This window comes from Patagioenas fasciata, chromosome 30 (assembly GCF_037038585.1).
Source record: "Patagioenas fasciata isolate bPatFas1 chromosome 30, bPatFas1.hap1, whole genome shotgun sequence".
Taxonomy (NCBI): domain Eukaryota; kingdom Metazoa; phylum Chordata; class Aves; order Columbiformes; family Columbidae; genus Patagioenas; species Patagioenas fasciata.
The window spans coordinates 2,935,001-2,953,110 of record NC_092549.1 but is presented as its reverse complement, the minus strand read 5'-3'; the positions used below and the strand labels follow the sequence as shown (position 1 = coordinate 2,953,110).

Here is an 18,110-nt window from a genome sequence, read left to right as displayed (position 1 = left end):
CTGTCCCCACACCCTTGGGACACCCCCAGAGCCTCGGGCGTCTCCTCGGGGTCCCCCAGCGTCACCCTGTCCTTAAAGATGTCCCCTCCCCTCCCAGAGGTGCTGGGGACACTTGGGGACCAGACCCTGAGCCTTACCTGGCCGGGGGGGACACCCCATTGCTCCCAGTAACTCCCAGTAGCTCCCGGTCCCCAGATACGCATGTGACAGGTCCCAAATTCTAGGCGGGGGGGGGGGACACACACAGAGGTGACAACAGCCCCCTGGTGACGCGGGCGTCTTGCACAATCGTGTGTAAAGCCCCGCCCCGCCCTCAGCACTTAATGAGGATCATCTCATTAGCGGCAGATTAACGGCTATCTATAGGGCGGCCTCGCGGCGGGGGTGTGTCCCGGGTGGGGTCCCACGGGGGGTCCCCGGTCCCGCCTCCCCCCCCGGCCCCGCTCCGGCCGGTCCCGGCCCGTTCCGGGGCGGAGCCGCTCGGGTCCGTTCGGGTCCGCTCGGAACCGCTCGGAACCTTTCGGGTCCGCTCGGGACCGCTCGGGGCGCGGAGCCGGTACCAAACTCGGAGGGGTCGGGGCTGCGGGGGGGGGGTGTTGTCAGGGGTGTAGTTGGGGTGTTGGGGGGTGTTGGAGCGGGGAATCCGGGGGGTTTTGGAGGGTCCGGTGGGGCCCTGTGACGGGCTGGTTTTGGGGTGATTCTGGGGTGGTTTTCGGGTTGTTTTGGGGTGGTTTTGGGATGGTTTTGGGGTGTTTTGGGGTGTTTTGGGATGGTTTTGGGGTGTTGCGGGGGGTATTTGGGGTATTGAGGGGATCGGTGGGGTGTTGTTGGGGTGTAGGTCGGGCGTTCCGGGGTGCAGGTGGGGGTTTTGGGGTGTAGGTGGGGGTTTTAGGGTGCAGGTGGGTGCTGCGGAGCCAGGCGCTGCGTGGTGGGGGGTGTAGGTGGGTGTCACTGGGTGTCGCCGGTTGTCACCGGGTTGTGCGCACAGCCGTGTCACCCTGTGCACCCCCTGTGCTCTGCTTGGAGTCCCGGGGCTGCTGGCGGTGGTTCCTGGGAGCACTGGGGGGGTCGGGACACCCAGAGGCGCTGGGGACACTGAAATGGGGGCACGGGGGACACTGGGAGGGGACACTGGGGACGCTGGGATGAGGATATGGGGGTGCTGGGATGGGAGCACTGGGACTGCCTGGAGAAAGGTACTGGGGACACTGGGGAGGGACACTGGGAGGGGACACTGGGACCACTAGGGACACAGGTCCCCGCTGTCCCCACTGTCCCCACGCCCCCTCGGGGCTGCCCAGTGCCCCCCCGGCTCCGTGCCTCAGTTTCCCCCACTGAGCTCAGCCCCTTGCAGCCCGGGGGGGCGGGGGTGTCACCCCCAGCCCCGCGTCCCCTCCGGGCGCCCGTGACGATGCCGGGTGTCCCCCTGCCCTTCGTCCTCCTCATCCTCATCCCTGGGGGGGCGACTCCATCCTTCCCACGGGACCTGGTGGCTCAAAGCACCGTGGGGCTGGCAGGTGAGCGGGGGGGACCGGGGCGGGGGTGACACCGGGGACTGGGGACCCGGTGGGATGTCACCGTGTCCCCGCAGCCACCGCCGCCTACCCGCGCTTCGGTGGCCTCCGTGGGGACAACGCCACGGCCCAGCGTGGCCTGGACTTCCAGCACATGCTGCGCGTCAACGGCACGCTCTTCGTGGCCGCCCGGTGAGCGCGCGTGCGCGGGCACGCTCGTGCAAGCTGTGCACACTTAGCTGTGCTTGCGTGTGCTTGTGCAGGCTGTGCACGCTTAGCTGTGCTAGTGTGGGCTTGTGTGAGCTGTGCATGCTTAGCTACGCTTGTGTGTGCTTGTGCAAGGTCATGCGTGCTGTGCACACTTAGCTATGCTTGTGTGTGCTTGTGCAAGCTGTGCACACTTAGCTGTGCTTGTGCATGCTGTGCACGCTTAGCTATGCTGGTGTGGGCTTGTGCGAGCTGTGCACGCTTAGCTACGCTTGTGTGTGTTTGTGCAAGGTCGTGCATGCTGTGCACACTTAGCTATGCTTGTGTGTGCTTGTGCAAGGTCGTGCGTGCTGTGCACACTTAGCTGTGCTTGTGTGTGCTTGTGCAGGCTGTGCACGCTTAGCTATGCTGGTGTGGGCTTGTGTGAGCTGTGCACGCTTAGCTACGCTTGTGTGTGCTTGTGCAAGCTCGTGCATGCTGTGCACACTTAGCTATGCTTGTGTGTGCTTGTGCAAGGTCGTGCGTGCTGTGCACACTTAGCTATGCTTGTGTGTGCTTGTGCAAGCTGTGCACACTTAGCTGTGCTTGCGTGTGCTTGTGCATGCTGTGCACGCTTAGCTATGCTTGTGTGTGCTTGTGCATGCTGTGCACGCTTAGCTATGCTTGTGTGTGCTTGTGCAAGGTCGTGCATGCTGTGCACACTTAGCTATGCTTGTGTGGGCTTGTGTGGGCTTGTGTGAGCTGTGCACGCTTAGCTACGCTTGTGTGTGCTTGTGCAAGCTGTGCACACTTAGCTACGCTTGTGTGTGCTTGTGCAAGCTGTGCACACTTAGCTACGCTTGTGTGTGCTTGTGCAAGGTCGTGTGTGCTGTGCACACTTAGCTATGCTTGTGTGTGCTTGTGCAAGCTGTGCACACTTAGCTGTGCTTGTGTGTGCTTGTGCAAGCTGTGCACACTTAGCTACACTTGTGTGTGCTTGTGCAAGGTCGTGCATGCTGTGGACACTTAGCTATGCTTGTGTGTGCCTGTGCAAGCTTGTGCAAGGTGTGCACACTTAGCTATGCTTGTGCAAGCTGTGCACGCTTAGCTATGCTTGTGTGGGCTTGTGCAAGCTTCTGCATGCTGTGCATGCTTAGCTATGCTTGTGTGTGCTTGTGCAAGCTCGTGCAAGCTGTGCATGCTTAGCTATGCTTATGTGAGCTTGTGTGTGCTTGTACATGCTGTGCACGCTTAGCTATGCTTGTGCAAACTGTGCATGCTTAGCTATGCTTGTGGGTGCTTGTGCAAGCTTCTGCATGCTGTGCACGCTTAGCTATGCTTGTGCAAGACATGCGTGCTTAGCTGCATTTATGTGTGCTTATGCAAACTTGTGCAAGCTGTGCACGCTTAGCTATGCTTGTGTGTGCTTGTGCAAGCTTGTGCATGCTTAGCTATGCTTAGCTATGCTTGTGGGTGCTTGTGCAAGCTCATGCAAGCTGTGCACACTTAGCTATGCTTGTGTGGGCTTGTGCAAACTGTGCACACTTAGCTCCACTTGTGTGTGCTTGTGCAAACTGTGCACCCTTAGCTGGGCTTGTGTGAGCTTGTGTGCACTTGTGCATGCTTGTACAAGCTGTGCGCCCTTAGCTGGGCTTGTGTGAGCTCGTGTGTGCTTGTGCATGCTTATCTGTGCTTGTGCATGCTTGTGCGAGCTCATGTGTGCCTGCGTGTGCTTGCACATGCTTATGCACACTTATCTATGCTTGTGCAAGCTTGAGTGCGCTTGTATGTGCTAGTCCGTGCCTGTGCAAGGGCATGCGTGCTTGTGCACGCTTGCACATGCTTGTGCACACTATCACGTGTGTGTGCTTGGGTAAGCATGTGCTTGCTTGTGCACACTTGTACATGCGTGTACATCCTTGTGTGTGTTTATGCAAGCGTGTGCATGCTTCTTCAGGCTTGTGCACACTTGTGCACGTTTTTCTGCACTCGTGCACACTCGTTCACGCTTGCATTTGCTTCTGGAGGCTTGATTGCTTCTGCAGCCTCGTGCACACTTGTGCACGCTTGTGCACACTTGTGCGCGTTTGCACGTGCTTGCGGCACTCCTGCACCCTCCAGCCCGACTGTCCCCTCTCCCGTGGGACCCTTGTGTGTGTCCCCGTGTCCCCTCGCACGCTCACCCTCCATCACCACACAGGGACCACATCTTCGCCTTCGAGCTGGGGCAGGAGCGGGGGACACTGCACCCGGCGCGGGTAAGGGACACGGGGACCCTGGGGACACGGCGGGGCTGCAGTGCGGGTGGTCCCCGTGCCCACCCCCCATGTCACCCGGCAGCACGTCACCTGGGAGCCGCGGGACAGGGACAACTGCGCCATGCGGGGCCGGCGGCAGGTACGGGGGGACATGGGGACATGGGGGTGTGGGGAGGGTGTATTGGGGGTACAGAGTGGGGGGGTTCGGGATGGGGACAAACGGGGGCTCAGGGCAGAGTGGGGTGGGGGCGGCGGGACTCGTGGTGTCCCCCATGTGTCCTCCCCGTGTCCCCCCGCGCAGGACGAGTGTCACAACTACATCCGGGTGCTGGTGCCCCGTGACGCCGGGACCCTCCTGGCCTGCGGCACCAACGGCTTCAGCCCCCTCTGCCGCACCTACCAGGTGGGGGGCCAGGGGAACAGTTGGGGGGATGGGGGGGTGATGAGTTGAGGGTCTCAGCCTATTGGGTGTGATGAGTTGGGGGGCTCAGCCCATGGGGTTTGATGAGTTTGGGAGTCTCAGCCTGTGGGGTGTGATGATTGGGGGCTCACCCTGTGGGGTGTGATGAGTTGGGGCTCAGCCCATGGGGTATGATGAGTTGGGGCTCTCAGCCCATGGGGTGTGATGAGTTGGGGGTCTCACCTTGTGGGGTGTGATGATTGGGGGTCTCAGCCCATTGGGTGTGATGAGTTGGGGGCTCAACCTGTGGAGTGTGATGAGTTGGGGGGCTCAGCCAATGGGGTGTGATGAGTTGGGGGCTCAGCCCATGGGGTGTGATGAGTTGGGGGCTCAGCCTGTGGAGTGTGATGAGTTGGGGGGTTCAGCCTGTGGGTTGTGATGAGTTGGGGGTCTCACCTTGTGGGGTGTGACAAGTTGGGGGTCTCAGCCCATTCGGTGTGATGAGTCGGGGGGCTCAGCCCATGGGATGTGATGAGTTGGGGGTCTCAGCCCATTCGATGTGATGAGTCGGGGGGCTCAGCCCGTGGGATGTGATGAGTTGGGGGTCTCAGCCCATTCGATGTGATGAGTCGGGGGGCTCAGCCCATGGGATGTGATGAGTTGGGGGTCTCAGCCCATTCGATGTGATGAGTCGGGGGGCTCAGCCCATGGGATGTGATGAGTTGGGGGTCTCAGCCCATTCAATGTGAGGAGTTGGAGGGCTCAGCTTGGGGGGGTAAGTTAAGCTGGGTCCTCAGCCCATGGGGTGTGATGAGTTGGGGTCTCAGCCCATGGGGTGTGATGAGTTGGGGGGCTCAGCTTGGGGGGATGAGTTAAGCTGGGTCCTCAGCCCCCCGATGAGCCCCCAGGGCAGCGCTCAGCAGTGTGACGAGCATGGGCGTCCTCAGCAGCTCCACATGGGGGGTACAGGGGAGCGTGAGGAGCCTGGGGGGTATTTGGGGAGCCTGGGGGGGATTTGGGGAGCCCGGGGGGTATTTGGGGAGCCTGGGGGGTCTCATCACCCCATGTCCCCCAGGCGAGCAGCCTGGCGCAGGAGGGCGAGGAGCTGAGCGGCCAGGCCCGCTGCCCCTTCGACGCCAAGCAGAGCATCGTCGCCCTGTTCGCCGGTGGGTGCTGGACTGGGGGGACACGCACAGTCCCCGCGGTGGTGCCGGGGCTGACGCCGCTGTCCCCCCGCAGACGGCAGCCTGTACTCGGCCACCGTGGCCGATTTCCAGGCCAGCGACGCCGTCATCTACCGCAGCCTGAGCCCCGGGCGGCCGCCCCTGCGCAGCCTCAAGTACAGCTCGCGGTGGCTGCAGGGTACGGGGGGACACTGGGGACAAAGGGCTGGGATCTGGGGGTACAGGGATGTGGGAGGTGGGGGACGGGGATAGGAGGAGCTGATGTCACCCTCCTGTCCCCCCCCCCCAGAGCCCCACTTTGTGCAGGCGCTGCCCTACGGCCCCCACGTCTACTTCTTCTTCAGGGAGGTGGCGGTGGAGCTCAGCGCCCTGGGCAAGGTGGGGACATGGGGGGACACGGGGGTGCCCGCCCCCCAGGGTCAGCTCAGACCTCCAAGGTGGCTGGTGCCCCCCTTGGTGGGGGTGCTGGTGGGGGCCCTGGGCACCCATGGGTGTCACCCTCTTGTGCAGGTGGCCCTGGGCACCCATGGGTGTCACCCCCATATGCAGGTGGCCCCGGGCGCCCGTGGGTGCTTCCCCCATATGCAGATGACCCTGAGCAGCCATGGGTGTCACCCCCATGTGCAGGTGGCTATGGGCACCCATGAGTGTCACCCCCATGTGCAGGTGGCCCTGGGCACCCATGGGTGCTGCCCCAATGTGCAGGTGGTCATGGGTACCCATGGGTGTCACCCCCTTGTGCAGGTGGCCATGGGCACCCATGAGTGTCACCCCCATGTGCAGGTGGCCCTGGGAACCCATGGGTGTCCCCCCCATATGCAGATGACCCTGAGCAGCCATGGGTGTCACCCCCATGTGCAGGTGGCCATGGGCACCCATGAGTGTCACCCCCATGTGCAGGTGGCCCTGGGAACCCATGGGTGTCCCCCCCATATGCAGATGACCCTGAGCAGCCATGGGTGTCACCCCCATGTGCAGGTGGCCATGGGCACCCATGAGTGTCACCCCCATGTGCAGGTGGCACCCCCATGTGCAGGTGGCCCTGGGCACACATGGGTGTCACCCCCTTGTGCAGGTGGCCCTGGGCACACATGGGTGTCACCCCCTTGTGCAGGTGGTCCTGGGCACCCATGGGTGCCAGCCCGAGGTGCCAATGCCCTCCGCTGCCCAAGTGACAGTGCCAATGCCCCTGGGTCCCCGGGTGCTGACACCCATGGGTACCCAGCTGACAATGACCGTGGGGCCCTGGGTGCTGATACCCACAGGTGCCAATGCCACTGGGTCCCCGGGTGCTGACACCCGTGGGTGCCCAGGTGACAATGACCGTGGGGCCCTGGGTGCTGATACCCACAAGTGCCAATGCCACTGGGTCCCCGGGTGCTGACACCCGTGGGTGTCAGCCCAGGTGCTGATGCCTGGGGTCCCTGGGTGCTGATGTCTGTGGGTTCTTGGGTGCTGACAGCCATGGGTGCTGACACCCCGAGGCCCATGGGTACCGCTGCTGGAAGGTGCTGACACCCATGGTGCAGGTGTTGGTGGCACGGGTGGCCCGCGTGTGCCGCAACGACCGCGGCGGGTCCCCGCGGGTGCTGGAGCGGCGCTGGACGTCGTTCCTGAAGGTGCGGCTGCAGTGCGCCCTCCCCGGGGACACCGTCTTCTACTTCGATGTCCTGGAGGCGGTGACACCCCCGTGCGCCCTGCACGGCCGCCCCGCCGTCCTCGCCCTCTTCGGCACCCAGCCCAACAGGCACGGCGGGGGACGCGGGGACATGGGGGACGTGCGGATGCGGGTGGCCAAGGGGATGTGGGGACACAGGATCAGGCGTGGAGGGGTGTGAACATGGGGATACAGGAGATGGGGACGTTGAGGATGGGGACATGGGAGATGGGGATACAGGAGATGAGGATGTGAGGATGCGCATAGAGGGACAGAGGAGATGGGGACATGAGGATGCGCTTATAGAGACATTGGGACATGAGGATGTGCTCACATGTGGACACAGGCTCATGGGGGACATGAGAGTGGGGATGTGGGTGGCCAAGGGGACATGGGGACACAGGATCAGGTGTGGAGGGATGTGGACATGGGGATATGGGAGATGGGGATGTGGAGGATGGGGACATGGGGACACGGGGACATGAGGACATGAGGATGTGCCCAGATGGGGACATGATTTGTGCTCATGGGGATGTGAGGATGTACTCCTGGGGATATGGGGATGCAGGAGATGGGGACATGAGGATGCGCTTATAGGGACATGGGGACATGAGGATGTACTTCAGGGGACATGGGGATGTGAGGATGTGCTCACATGTGGATGCAGGCTCATGGGGGACATGAGAGTGGGGATGTGGGTGCCCAAGGGGATGTGGGGACACAGGATCAGGCGTGGATGGATGTGGACATGGGGATACGGGAGATGGGGACATTGAGGATGGGGACATGGGGACATGGGAGATGGGGATACAGGAGATGAGGATGTGAGGATGCGCATATGGGGACAGAGGAGATGGGGACATGAGGTTGCGCTTACGGGGGCATGGGAACGTGAGGATGTACTTCAGGGGACAGGGGGATGTGAGGATGTGCTCACATGGGGATGCAGGCTCATGGGGGACATGAGAGTGGGGATGTGGGTGGCCAAGGGGACATGGGGACACAGGATCAGGTGTGGAGGGATGTGGACATGGGGACACTGGAGATGGGGACGGTGAGAATGGGGACATGGGAGATGGAGACATGAGAAGGTGCTCATGGGGACATGAGGCTGTGCTCACATGGGGACATGTGAGTGTCAGACACAGGGACACAGTGGGGACACCAGGGATCTGCTGGGGCCCTGGCCAAACCAAGGCTGGCTTAGCAGCCCCAGGAGGGGACCAGGGTGTCCCCAGCACCGGTGTCACCCCCTGTCACCGCAGCATCCCCGGCTCGGCCGTCTGTGCCTTCTACCTGGCGGACGTGGAGCGAGCGTTCGAGGGACCCTTCGCCGAGCCCCGCGGTGGCACCGGCACCTGGATCCCAGTGCCTGAGGACAGGGTCCCCCACCCCAGGTAACCCCCCGCACCCGGACACCTGGGTCCCCTCCGGGGGCAGAGCGGCCACCCAGGGTCCCCACGCTGGCTGTGCCACAGGCCAGGCTGCTGTGCCGGGATGGGGACGGCCACCGGTGTTGTCACCTCCGGGGACTTCCCCGACGAGACGCTGGCGTTTGCCAAGGAGCACCCGCTGCTGCACGGCGCCGTGGCACCCGCCGGCGGGCGGCCCCTCTTCACCCGCACCGGCACCAGGTGCGCCCGCGGGGACGGGGGTGGCCCTGGGGACAGGGTGCCCTGGGGACAGGGTGGCCTTGGGGACTGGGAGCAGCTCATGCAAGGTGGGTGCAGATGCGCTGAGGGGCGAGGGTGTCCCCGGCCCTGTGGGTGCTGTGGGGTTTGCAGGGTCCTGGTGCAAGGGTCTTGGTGCAAGGGTGCACGTGGCCATGGTGCAAGGGGCATGTGAGGCCTTGCAAGGGTGTGCAAAGCCCCAGTGCAAGGGTGTGCAAAACCCCAGTGCAAGGGTGTGCAAAGCCCTCGTGCAAGGTGTGCAAAGCCCTCGTGCAAGGCTGCATGAGGGTGTGCAAGACCCTTGGTGTGAGGACATGCAAGGTCTGGGTGTGAAAGGCCCTGGTGCAAGGGTGTGCAAGACCCCGGTGCAAGGGTTTGCAAGACCCCAGTGCAAGGGTTTGCAAGACCCCAGTGCGAGGGTGTGCAAAACCCTGGTGCAAGGCCATGTGAGGGCGTGTAATATCCCGGTGCAAGGGTGTGCAAGACCCCGATGTGAGGGTGTATGAGACCTCAGTGCAAGGGTGTGCAAAGCTCTGGTGCAAGGTGTGCAAAGCCCTGGTGCAAGGCTGCATGAGGGCGTGCAAGACCCCAGTGTGAGGATGTGCAAGACCCTGGTGCAAGGGTGTGCAAGAACCCAGTGTGAGGGTGTGCAAAGCTCTGGTACAAGAGTGGGCAAAGCCCTGGTGCAAGGTTGCATGAGGGTGTGCAAGACCCCAGTGCAAGGGCGTGCAAGACTGTGGTGCAAGGGTTTGCAAGACCCCAGAGCAAGGCTGTGCAAAGCCCTGGTGCAGGGCCGCATGAGGGTGGGTAAGACCCCTGTGCAAGGGCGTGCAAGACCCTGGTGTGAGGGTGCACAAGCGGCTGCGGCGCCGCGTGCGAGGCCCCGTGCGGTTGTGCCGTGCCAGGCTGACGCAGCTGGCGGTGGACGCGGGCGCGGGGCCGTGGGGGAACCGGACCGTGCTGTTCCTGGGCGCCGAGGACGGGCGGGTGCTGAAGGTGCTGGTGACCCCGCGACAGCCGGGGGACACCCGGCCCCCCACGGGCACCCCGGCGCCTGGGGACAGTGGGGACAGCGGGGACAGTGGGGACAGCGGCGCCGAGACGCTGCTGCTGGAGGAGATCAGCCTGTACGACCCTGGGCGGTGGGTGCTGGGTCCTGGGTGCTGGGGGTGCTGGTGGGGGACTCATGGGTGCTGGGGACACTGCGGGGTGCTGGGGGGCGCTGGTGGATGCTGGGGGACTCATAGATGCTGGGGGGTGCTGGGGGACACTGGTGGGTGTTGGGGGGCACTGGTGGGTGCTGGGAGGGCTCATGGGCACTGGTGGGTGCTGGGGGGGATCATGGGTGCTGGGGGGAACTGGAGAGTGCTGGGGGACTCATGGGTGCTGGTGGATGTTGGGGGGCACTGTTGGGTACTGGTGGGCACTGGATGGGTCCTGGGGGGCTCATGGGTGCTGGTGGGTCCTGAGCAGCACTTGTGGGCACTGATGAGTGCTGGGGGGCACTGGTGGGTGCTGGGGGGGCTCATGGGCACTGGTGGGTGCTGGTGGGTTCTGGAGACACTGGTGGGTGCTGGGGGGGCTTGTGGGCACTGGTGGGTGCTGGTGGGTTCTGGAGACACTGGTGGGTGCTGGGGGGGCTCATGGGCACTGGTGGGTGCTGGTGGGTTCTGGAGACACTGGTGGGTGCTGGGGGGGCTTGTGGGCACTGGTGGGTGCTGGGGGCACTGATGGGTGCTGGGGGGCTCGTGGGCACCACGGGGCTGTGGGGTGCAGTGCCAATGGGTGCTGGGGCCGCAGGTGCCGGGGGGGCACCAGCCGGGTGCTGGGGCTGGAGCTGCACCTGCCGGGCCGGGAGCTCTTGGTCGCCTTCGCCGGCTGCCTCGTGCGTCTGCCCGTGAGCCGCTGCGCCCGGCACGGGGGCTGCCGGAGGTGAGGGGCATGGGGGCGTGCGAGGGCACAGGGGTGTGTGAGGGCACGGGGGTGTGTGAGGGTACGGGGGTGTGTGAGGGTACGGGGGTGTGTGAGGGTACGGGAGTGTGTGAGGATATGGGAGTGTGCAAGGCTTAGGAAGCACAGGGGCGCACATGGGCATGGGGTGTGCATGGAGCACGAGAGTGTGCAACGGCCCAGGGACGTGTAAGGACATGGGGATGTGCGAAAGCACAGGGACGTACAAAGGGACAGGGATGTGCAAAGGGATGGGGATGTGCAAGGACATGGGGATGTGCAAAGGGATGCGGATGTGCAAAGCAACAGGGACATGCAAAGGGACAGGGATGTGCAAAGAGATGGGACATGCAAGGACACGGGGACGTGCAAAGGGACGGGGATGTGCAAAGAGATGGGACATGCAAGGACACGGGGATGTGCAAAGGGACAGGGATGTGCAAAGAGATGGGACATGCAAGGACACAGGGACGTGCAAAGGGACGGGGATGTGCAAAGAGATGGGACATGCAAGGACACGGGGATGTGCAAAGGCACAGGGACATACAAAGGGATGAGGACGTGCAAGGACATGGGGATGTGCAAAGACATGGGGATGTGCAAAGGCACAGGGATGTGCAAAGGGACGGGGACATGCAAAGGGACAGGGATGTGCAAAGGGACAGGGACATGCAAAGGGACAGGAATGTGCAAGGACACGGGGACGTGCAAGGTCACAGGGACGTGCTAAGGCAGAGGGATGTGCAAAGGGACAGGGACATGCAAGAACAGGAGGGTGTGCAAAGGCACAGGGACGTGCAAGGGCCCAGGGACATGCAAGGACACAGGGACATGCAAAGGGACAGGGATGTGCAAAGGGATGGGATGTGCAAGAACATGGGGATGTGCAAAGGAACGGGGACGTGCAAGGACACAGGGACGTGCAAAGGGAAATGGATGTGCGAAGGGACAGGGACAAGCAAGGCGTCCCCATCACACCCACCCGTGTCCCCCAGGAGCTGCCTGGCTGCCCGTGACCCCTACTGTGTCTGGCTGCCCCCCAGGGGCTGTGTCCCCTTCTCCGAGGACCTCCCGTAAGTGTCCCCAACCCATGGTAGCCCTGGCTGGGGGTTCCCACTGCACCCCCATCTCCTGGGTCCCCTCCTTGCAGGGTGGGGACACTGGGGACGGTGGGTGACGCTCCCTCTGTGTGCCCAGGAGCGGCTTTGAGCAGGATGTGGAGGGATCCCCTGGGACCACCGGGACCTGCCAAGGTGATGGAGGGACATGGGTGACATGGGGAATATCGGGGGTCATAGAGGGTCACCAGGGAAACTTCTGGGGACATGAGGTCACAGGGGGATGGAGGTGGCACCAGGATGACACTCAGGAGCCCTGGGACATGTGGGTGACACTGGTGGATGTGGAGGACAACGGGACACTGGTGGTCTCGGGGGGACATGGGTGGCCTGGTCTGACCCCCTCTGCTCTCACAGACACACCTGCTGCAGGGGACAGTGACGGGGACTTGGCCCACGGTCAGTGACACCCATCTGTCCCCCATGGTCACCTGCTGGGAGGGACCCTGGGGACCAGGGAGGGACAGGGGACCCCAGGGATAGGAAAGGGACCCCAGGGACCAGGAGGGATCCTGGGGACAGGGGAGGGACCCCAGGGGTGGGAGAGGGACCCCAGGGACCAGGAGGGATCCTGGGGACAGGGAAGGGACCACAGGGACCAAGCCTGGGGACAGGAGAGGGACGCTGGGGACCAGGGAGGGACATGGGACCCCAGGGATAGGAAAGGGATCCCAGGGACCAGGAGGGATCCTGGGGACAGGGGAGGGACTCCAGGGACCAGGAGGGATCCTGGGGACAGGGAAGGGACCACAGGGACCAAGAGGGATCCTGGGGACCAGAGAGGGACATGGGACCCCAGGGATGGCAGAGGGATCCCAGGGATGAGTAAGGGGACCCCAGGTGTGGGAGAGGGACCCCAAGGACAGGAGAGGGACCTTGGGGACCAAGGAGGGACACGGGACCCCAAGGGTGGCAGAGGGACCCCAAGGACCGTAAGGGACACCATGGGTGGCAGAGGGACCCCAGGGACAAGAGCAGGACCCTGGGGACCAGGGGGGACTCCGGGGATGGGTGAGGTGACCCCGGGGTGGCAGAGGGTCCCCGGGGTGCCCGGGGGTCCCCGTTGTGCATGGGAGCTGACGGGTGCCCCCTCCCGCAGGGGTGCGCGGCGCCGGGCCGGCGGCCCCGGTGACGGTGGCGGTGCCGGTGCTGGTGGGCTGCGTGCTGGGCGCCTTCGCCCTGGGCGCCCTGCTCACCGGGCTCCTGGCCACCTGCTGCCACCGCCCCGCTGTCCCCAAGTGTCCCCCGCAGCCACCCGCAGCCCCACAGCCCCCTGCCCCCCGTCTCTACCCACTGCTGCCGCCCCAGGGGGACCCCGGGGGGCTGCGGGACCCCCCTGAGCTCCCCACCCCCGAGGCCACCCCACCGCAGCAGGTGACAGAGCCCCGGCGTGGCCACCTCACCCGGCTGGGGTGCCCGGAGCCCCCCGGACCGGGTCCCCCCCAAAAAGCGGCGCTGGAGGAGCTGCTGCAGCGGCTGCACGGCCCAGGGGGGTCAGGCTGGCCGGTCACCCCCCCGGCCACCAACCGGGTGCAACCGGGGGCCCCGTTCTCCGGTAACCCCCCAGCGCCCCTATGCGGGACCCTGCGGCGCTTGGATGTGCCCCCCGACAGTCCCCCCCCACCCCGGCGGCCCCTGGCGCTCAGCCTGTCGCTGGGGGGGGCCCCCGCCAGGCCCCCGGGGCTGGGACGGGGACTGACCCGCATGCACTCGCTGGGGGGGACGTGCACACCGGGGGGGACACCCTGGGGTCCCCACCCCCTGGAACGCTCCCTGTCCATGAAGCCCCCAATGCTGCCCAAGCCCTCCATGGTGCCAGAGGCCCCCGGGCGGCCCTGAGCGCGCCCCCCGGGGACATGGGGACAACCTGGTCACCGGTGCGCATGGGACACCCCTGCAGCTCTGGGTGACAGGGTCCCCGTGTCCCCAGCTCCGTGCTCTGAGCCAGGAGGGGCCCCGTGTCCCCAGGGTGGCCCCACCGCAGTGACAAGGATCTGTGTGTCCCCACACTAGGGTGACAAAGGTCCCTGCTTCCCCACCATGGTAACATGGGTCCCCATGTCCCCAAGCTGCTCCCATGGGTGACGAGGGTCTGTCATGTCCCCAACCCACCCCATCTCCGGGGTGACAGGATCCCCCAACCCTGAGCCACCCCTGTGTCCCAGCCCGGCCTCACGAGTGTCCCCATGTCCCCAACTCCCAGGGCTTCTTTTTTTTGCTCCTTTCTAATTTATTTGCTGCTTTGGAGGTCGGTGGGGACACCAGGGAGGACAGGGGACACCCACAACCCCCTGGGACACCAGGGAGGGGACACGGTGGCTTCTCTGCACCAGAGCTGGGTTTGTCCTACCATGTAGGACCAGGCTCAGCTCCATGATTAAAGACGTGGTGGCTCTGGCACTGGTGACTTCCTGGATCTGTTTGGGGACAAGCACGGGATGGGACAAGGCGGGGACAAGTGCCACCAGACCTATGTGGTGGCCCTGGGGTGGCACATGAGACACAAATGGGCTGACACTGGCGGTGTAAGAAAGCTGCTGAGTATTTATTAAGGAAAATACGGTATTTTATTAAGGGAATTATGGTGTTTTATTAAGGGAAATACGGTATTTTATTAAGTATGGTATTTTATTAAGGAAAATGGCACAAAATACGTATAAATGGTGGAATTTCCCCATTTCAAAACATTTCCCTTCAGTAGCAAACGGGGCCCGAGTGCTCAGTCCCTTGTCACCGTGCTAACGGGGTCTGTGACAGCGCTGCCACCGCAAAGCGATGATTTATTAACAATAAATCCCCTGGCCTGGGGGAAAACAACCTGAGAAAGGCGAGATTAAGGAAATAATCCGATTTGGCACCAAGAATCACCCCGGGGTGTTGGGAGGTGACAGCGAGAGGGACAAACCGTGGGTGACAAAAGCCCTGACGCGGCAAAGCTCGAACTCCCGTGGGAGGTTATTTACCCGACCAAAAATCTGCTGGTCTTGGCTTAAAAAGCCCCCTCCAAGCATTGGATGAGCAGAGGGTGGAACTGAGTTTAAATTCTTCGTAAGCGCGGGGCGGAGATCAAAATTCTCCTCGGTTTTGTTAAGACCCCGTGCGCAAATATATCCAAAAATAACCCCCGCGTGATCCCCCGCACAACACTCAGCTTTATGTCTTTCAACTGCTCCAAAATTGGGGTGTTTGGGAGAAAAAGAGCGACACCGAACAACAGAGAAACTCAGGATGGGATCCCGAGTTTTCTTTAGTCCGGTGTCTGAAATACCCGAGTATTCCACCAAAACGGGGCTGATCCCAAGGTAAAGATTCGCATCGCGGAAAACACGCGGGGTAAAACCCATCACTCAACAACACAACAAACGGTTGTGAGAAGAAAAAGCCGCTCTGGAAAATTCCCTTAGTCCCAACCGCTAAGCCCTGAATCAGCTTTAGGCGCAGCAAGCGCTGCAAATACTCAAGGGAACAAACGCGTTGTAAATCTGCAAATATGGGGGTTCGCTCGGCAAGAATCCGTCCAAGAAAGGCACCGCGTGAGCTACCGAAGGTGGCTCCACCTCAACAGTCCTCCCTTTGTTTTCCTTTGGCTAAAACCGGGTTATAAGCCAGGAATTATTTGTAGTAATATGGCAAATAATTCGGGAGGATGAACGGCTTTTGCAAATTGCTTTTCGCTCCTGGAGGCTGTAAAACAGACACGACCCGCGTTGTAACGCTGGATGCTCCGCTTCCTAATCCTCTTCTTCTGCACCGGCGTTAATCCAAATAACGGAGTATCCCACGTGTCGAGGCACCCTGAGGTTGGTTTAACAGGGTCCAAACCAACTTTTATTATTAAACCGGTGAGAAACGGGGTTTTAGCGCTCCAAAAGTGACTTGAATACAGGTTCGGGTATCGGTTGAGGAAGGGGCAGCAATTAATACAACAGGGGGTCCACAGTGTGCGTGCACGTGGCTTCACCGAAACAACACCGGAGCCATCCCTGAGTTCGGGAAGAGTCCACACTTGCCACATGGTGTGGGGTTATTGTAAAGGGATATACGTACTCGTATTGAGTATGGAAAGTGTACACTCGCAATCCTGCGAGGAGAAATACACGTGCAAATGTGCACGGAATATTAAACGTGCTTATGTGGAAGCACAGGAGGAAAATACACTCGCGATTCTGCAAGAGTTAATTTATATACGTGCTCATATTGAGCATGGAAAGTAGGCGTGCAAATGTGCGCAGAAGGTATAAATACACGTGCAAATGTGCACGGAATATTACACGCGGTTATGTGGAAGCACGGGAGGAAAATACGCCCACGATTATGCGAGGATTAATTTATACACGTGCTTGTATTGAGCACGGAAGGTACGTGTGCAAATGTGCGTGGAATATTACACGTGCTTATGTGGAAGCATGGGAGGAAAATACACCTGCTATTCTGCAAGGGTTAATTTATACACGTGTTCGTATTGAGCATGGAAAGTAGGCGTGCAAATGTGCGCAGAAAGTATAAATACGTGTGCAAATGTGCACGGAATATTAAACGTGCTTATGTGGAAGCACGGGAGGAAAATACACCCGCTATTCTGCAAGGGTTAATTTATACACGTGTTCGTATTGAGCATGGAAAGTAGGCGTGCAAATGTGCGCAGAAAGTATAAATACGCGTGCAAATGTGCACGGAATATTAAACGTGCTTATGTGGAAGCACAGGAGGAAAATACACCCGCTATTCTGCAAGGGTTAATTTATACACGTGTTCGTATTGAGCATGGAAAGTAGGCGTGCAAATGTGCGCAGAAAGTATAAATACACGTGCAAATGTGCACGGAATATTACACACGGTTATGTGGAAGCACGGGAGGAAAATACACCCACTATTCTGCAAGGGTTAATTTATACACGTGTTCGTATTGAGCACGGAAAGTAGGCGTGCAAATGTGCGCAGAAGGTATAAATACACGTGCAAATGTGCACGGAATATTACACGTGCTTATGTGGAAGCACAGGAGGAAAATACACTGGCGATTCTGCGAGGGTTAATTTATACACGTGTTCGTATTGAGCATGGAAAGTACGCGTGCAAATGTGCACAGAAAGCAGATACACTCGCAATCCTGTGAGGGTTAATTCACTCGCACACGTGCCGGCGAGGCAGGCGGAGTCTCCATCCCAGGGTGGCTCTCGGCAGCAGCATCTGGCTCGTGCGCCAAGAGATCCGCGCAAGGGGCTGAGCCTCGGCGAGAACCCCGTTTTTATAGCCTGATCAGATCTGACTGTAGGCATTCCAGAAGCTTCTCTGCACCCCCACACTGGCTGTGGGTGCCCCTGAAGCTTCCAAGTATCCCCCACAGTGGCCGCGGGCGCCCAGCGGCTCCCTAGCGCCTCAGTGCTCCCTTCTCCTCTCTTTTAATGGCCAGGGGGCTCTGGGGCCAAACAGAGGAAGCTGGTGGCCTCAAACAGCAGAGAGAAAGGGAGATGTGTCTACTCCTTCCATATCAAAGGAGGGAGGGGGGTTGAATTCTGCCACACCGAGGACACGCTAAACTATTGGTAGCAGAGAACCTGATGAATTACACCCCTCTAGGAAACAAAAATTCAACATACAAGCGCTCCGGAGCTCTGCAATGTTCCATGGAACATGCTTTGCCTCGGAAAATGGATGGATTATATTGCCCTAGGCAATATAAGCGGAGTTAGGGGGGGGAAAGGTGTATTTAAGCTGGTGTTAATGTGAAGTTTAACTCGGTTTTACCTTGTAGTTTTTCACTCCCTGAGTAAGACAAAGGAATCGTCTATGGCTGCCTATGCTCCTCCTCCCGCCACATTCAATGAAGGCGTTTGGTTTTAACGCAAAAACCAAAATATTAAAGCACGGCGGCATTTTTGGAGTTAATTTTACAATTCCAGGTCCTCGTTACCTTGGGAAATAAGGCGACAAAAAGTCGGCGTTTCCTCCTCTCTTCCTTGAATAGAAAGCGAAGCGGCGAAGCTCAAGCGCTCGGAGTTCGAGGCTCCTGGGATGTCTGGTCGTGCGAAACAATCTGGAAACACAATGAGTTTAGTGGGGGAAAGACAATAAAACCCGCTAAAGCTCAGGAAACGGATTTTTCTAGAGTAAAACCAGCAGGTTTTGTGTAAATCAAGAAGTCCTGGTACACAAATACCCATCAAATTAAA

General features: G+C 60.8%; 1 protein-coding gene across 3 annotated transcripts; it reads left to right on the top strand.

Moving 5' to 3' along the window:
* The first annotated feature begins 438 nt into the window (after positions 1 to 438).
* SEMA6C (semaphorin 6C) lies at positions 439 to 14,337 on the top strand. Of its 3 annotated transcripts, XM_065857537.2 has the most exons (18): positions 439 to 556; positions 1,355 to 1,517; positions 1,592 to 1,706; positions 3,901 to 3,958; positions 4,041 to 4,097; positions 4,260 to 4,361; positions 5,434 to 5,524; positions 5,598 to 5,720; positions 5,832 to 5,920; positions 7,072 to 7,289; positions 8,465 to 8,596; positions 8,678 to 8,833; positions 9,775 to 10,011; positions 10,670 to 10,801; positions 11,815 to 11,892; positions 12,017 to 12,072; positions 12,295 to 12,336; positions 13,037 to 14,337. In XM_065857537.2, exons 2-18 carry the CDS (start codon positions 1,412 to 1,414, stop codon positions 13,774 to 13,776), a joined length of 2,532 nt encoding a protein of 843 aa, XP_065713609.1. In that variant the 5' UTR covers positions 439 to 556; positions 1,355 to 1,411; the 3' UTR covers positions 13,777 to 14,337. The 3 variants fall into 3 exon arrangements, with proteins under 3 accessions (XP_065713609.1, XP_071656452.1, XP_071656453.1); XM_071800351.1 differs by lacking the exon at positions 10,670 to 10,801; XM_071800352.1 differs by lacking the exons at positions 9,775 to 10,011; positions 10,670 to 10,801.
* Positions 14,338 to 18,110: the final 3,773 nt, after the last annotated feature.

What these genes read in the sequence shown, in the direction of transcription:
- SEMA6C (XM_065857537.2), top strand. Translation starts at nt 1,412, where the DNA reads ATGCCGGGTGTCCCCCTGCCCTTCGTCCTCCTCATCCTCATCCCTGGG. An exon ending in AGCTCAGCGCCCTGGGCAAG is followed by an intron (nt 5,921 to 7,071) that starts GTGGGGACATGG and finishes CCCATGGTGCAG; the next exon opens with GTGTTGGTGGCACGGGTGGC. An exon ending in GACCACCGGGACCTGCCAAG is followed by an intron (nt 12,073 to 12,294) that starts GTGATGGAGGGA and finishes CTGCTCTCACAG; the next exon opens with ACACACCTGCTGCAGGGGAC.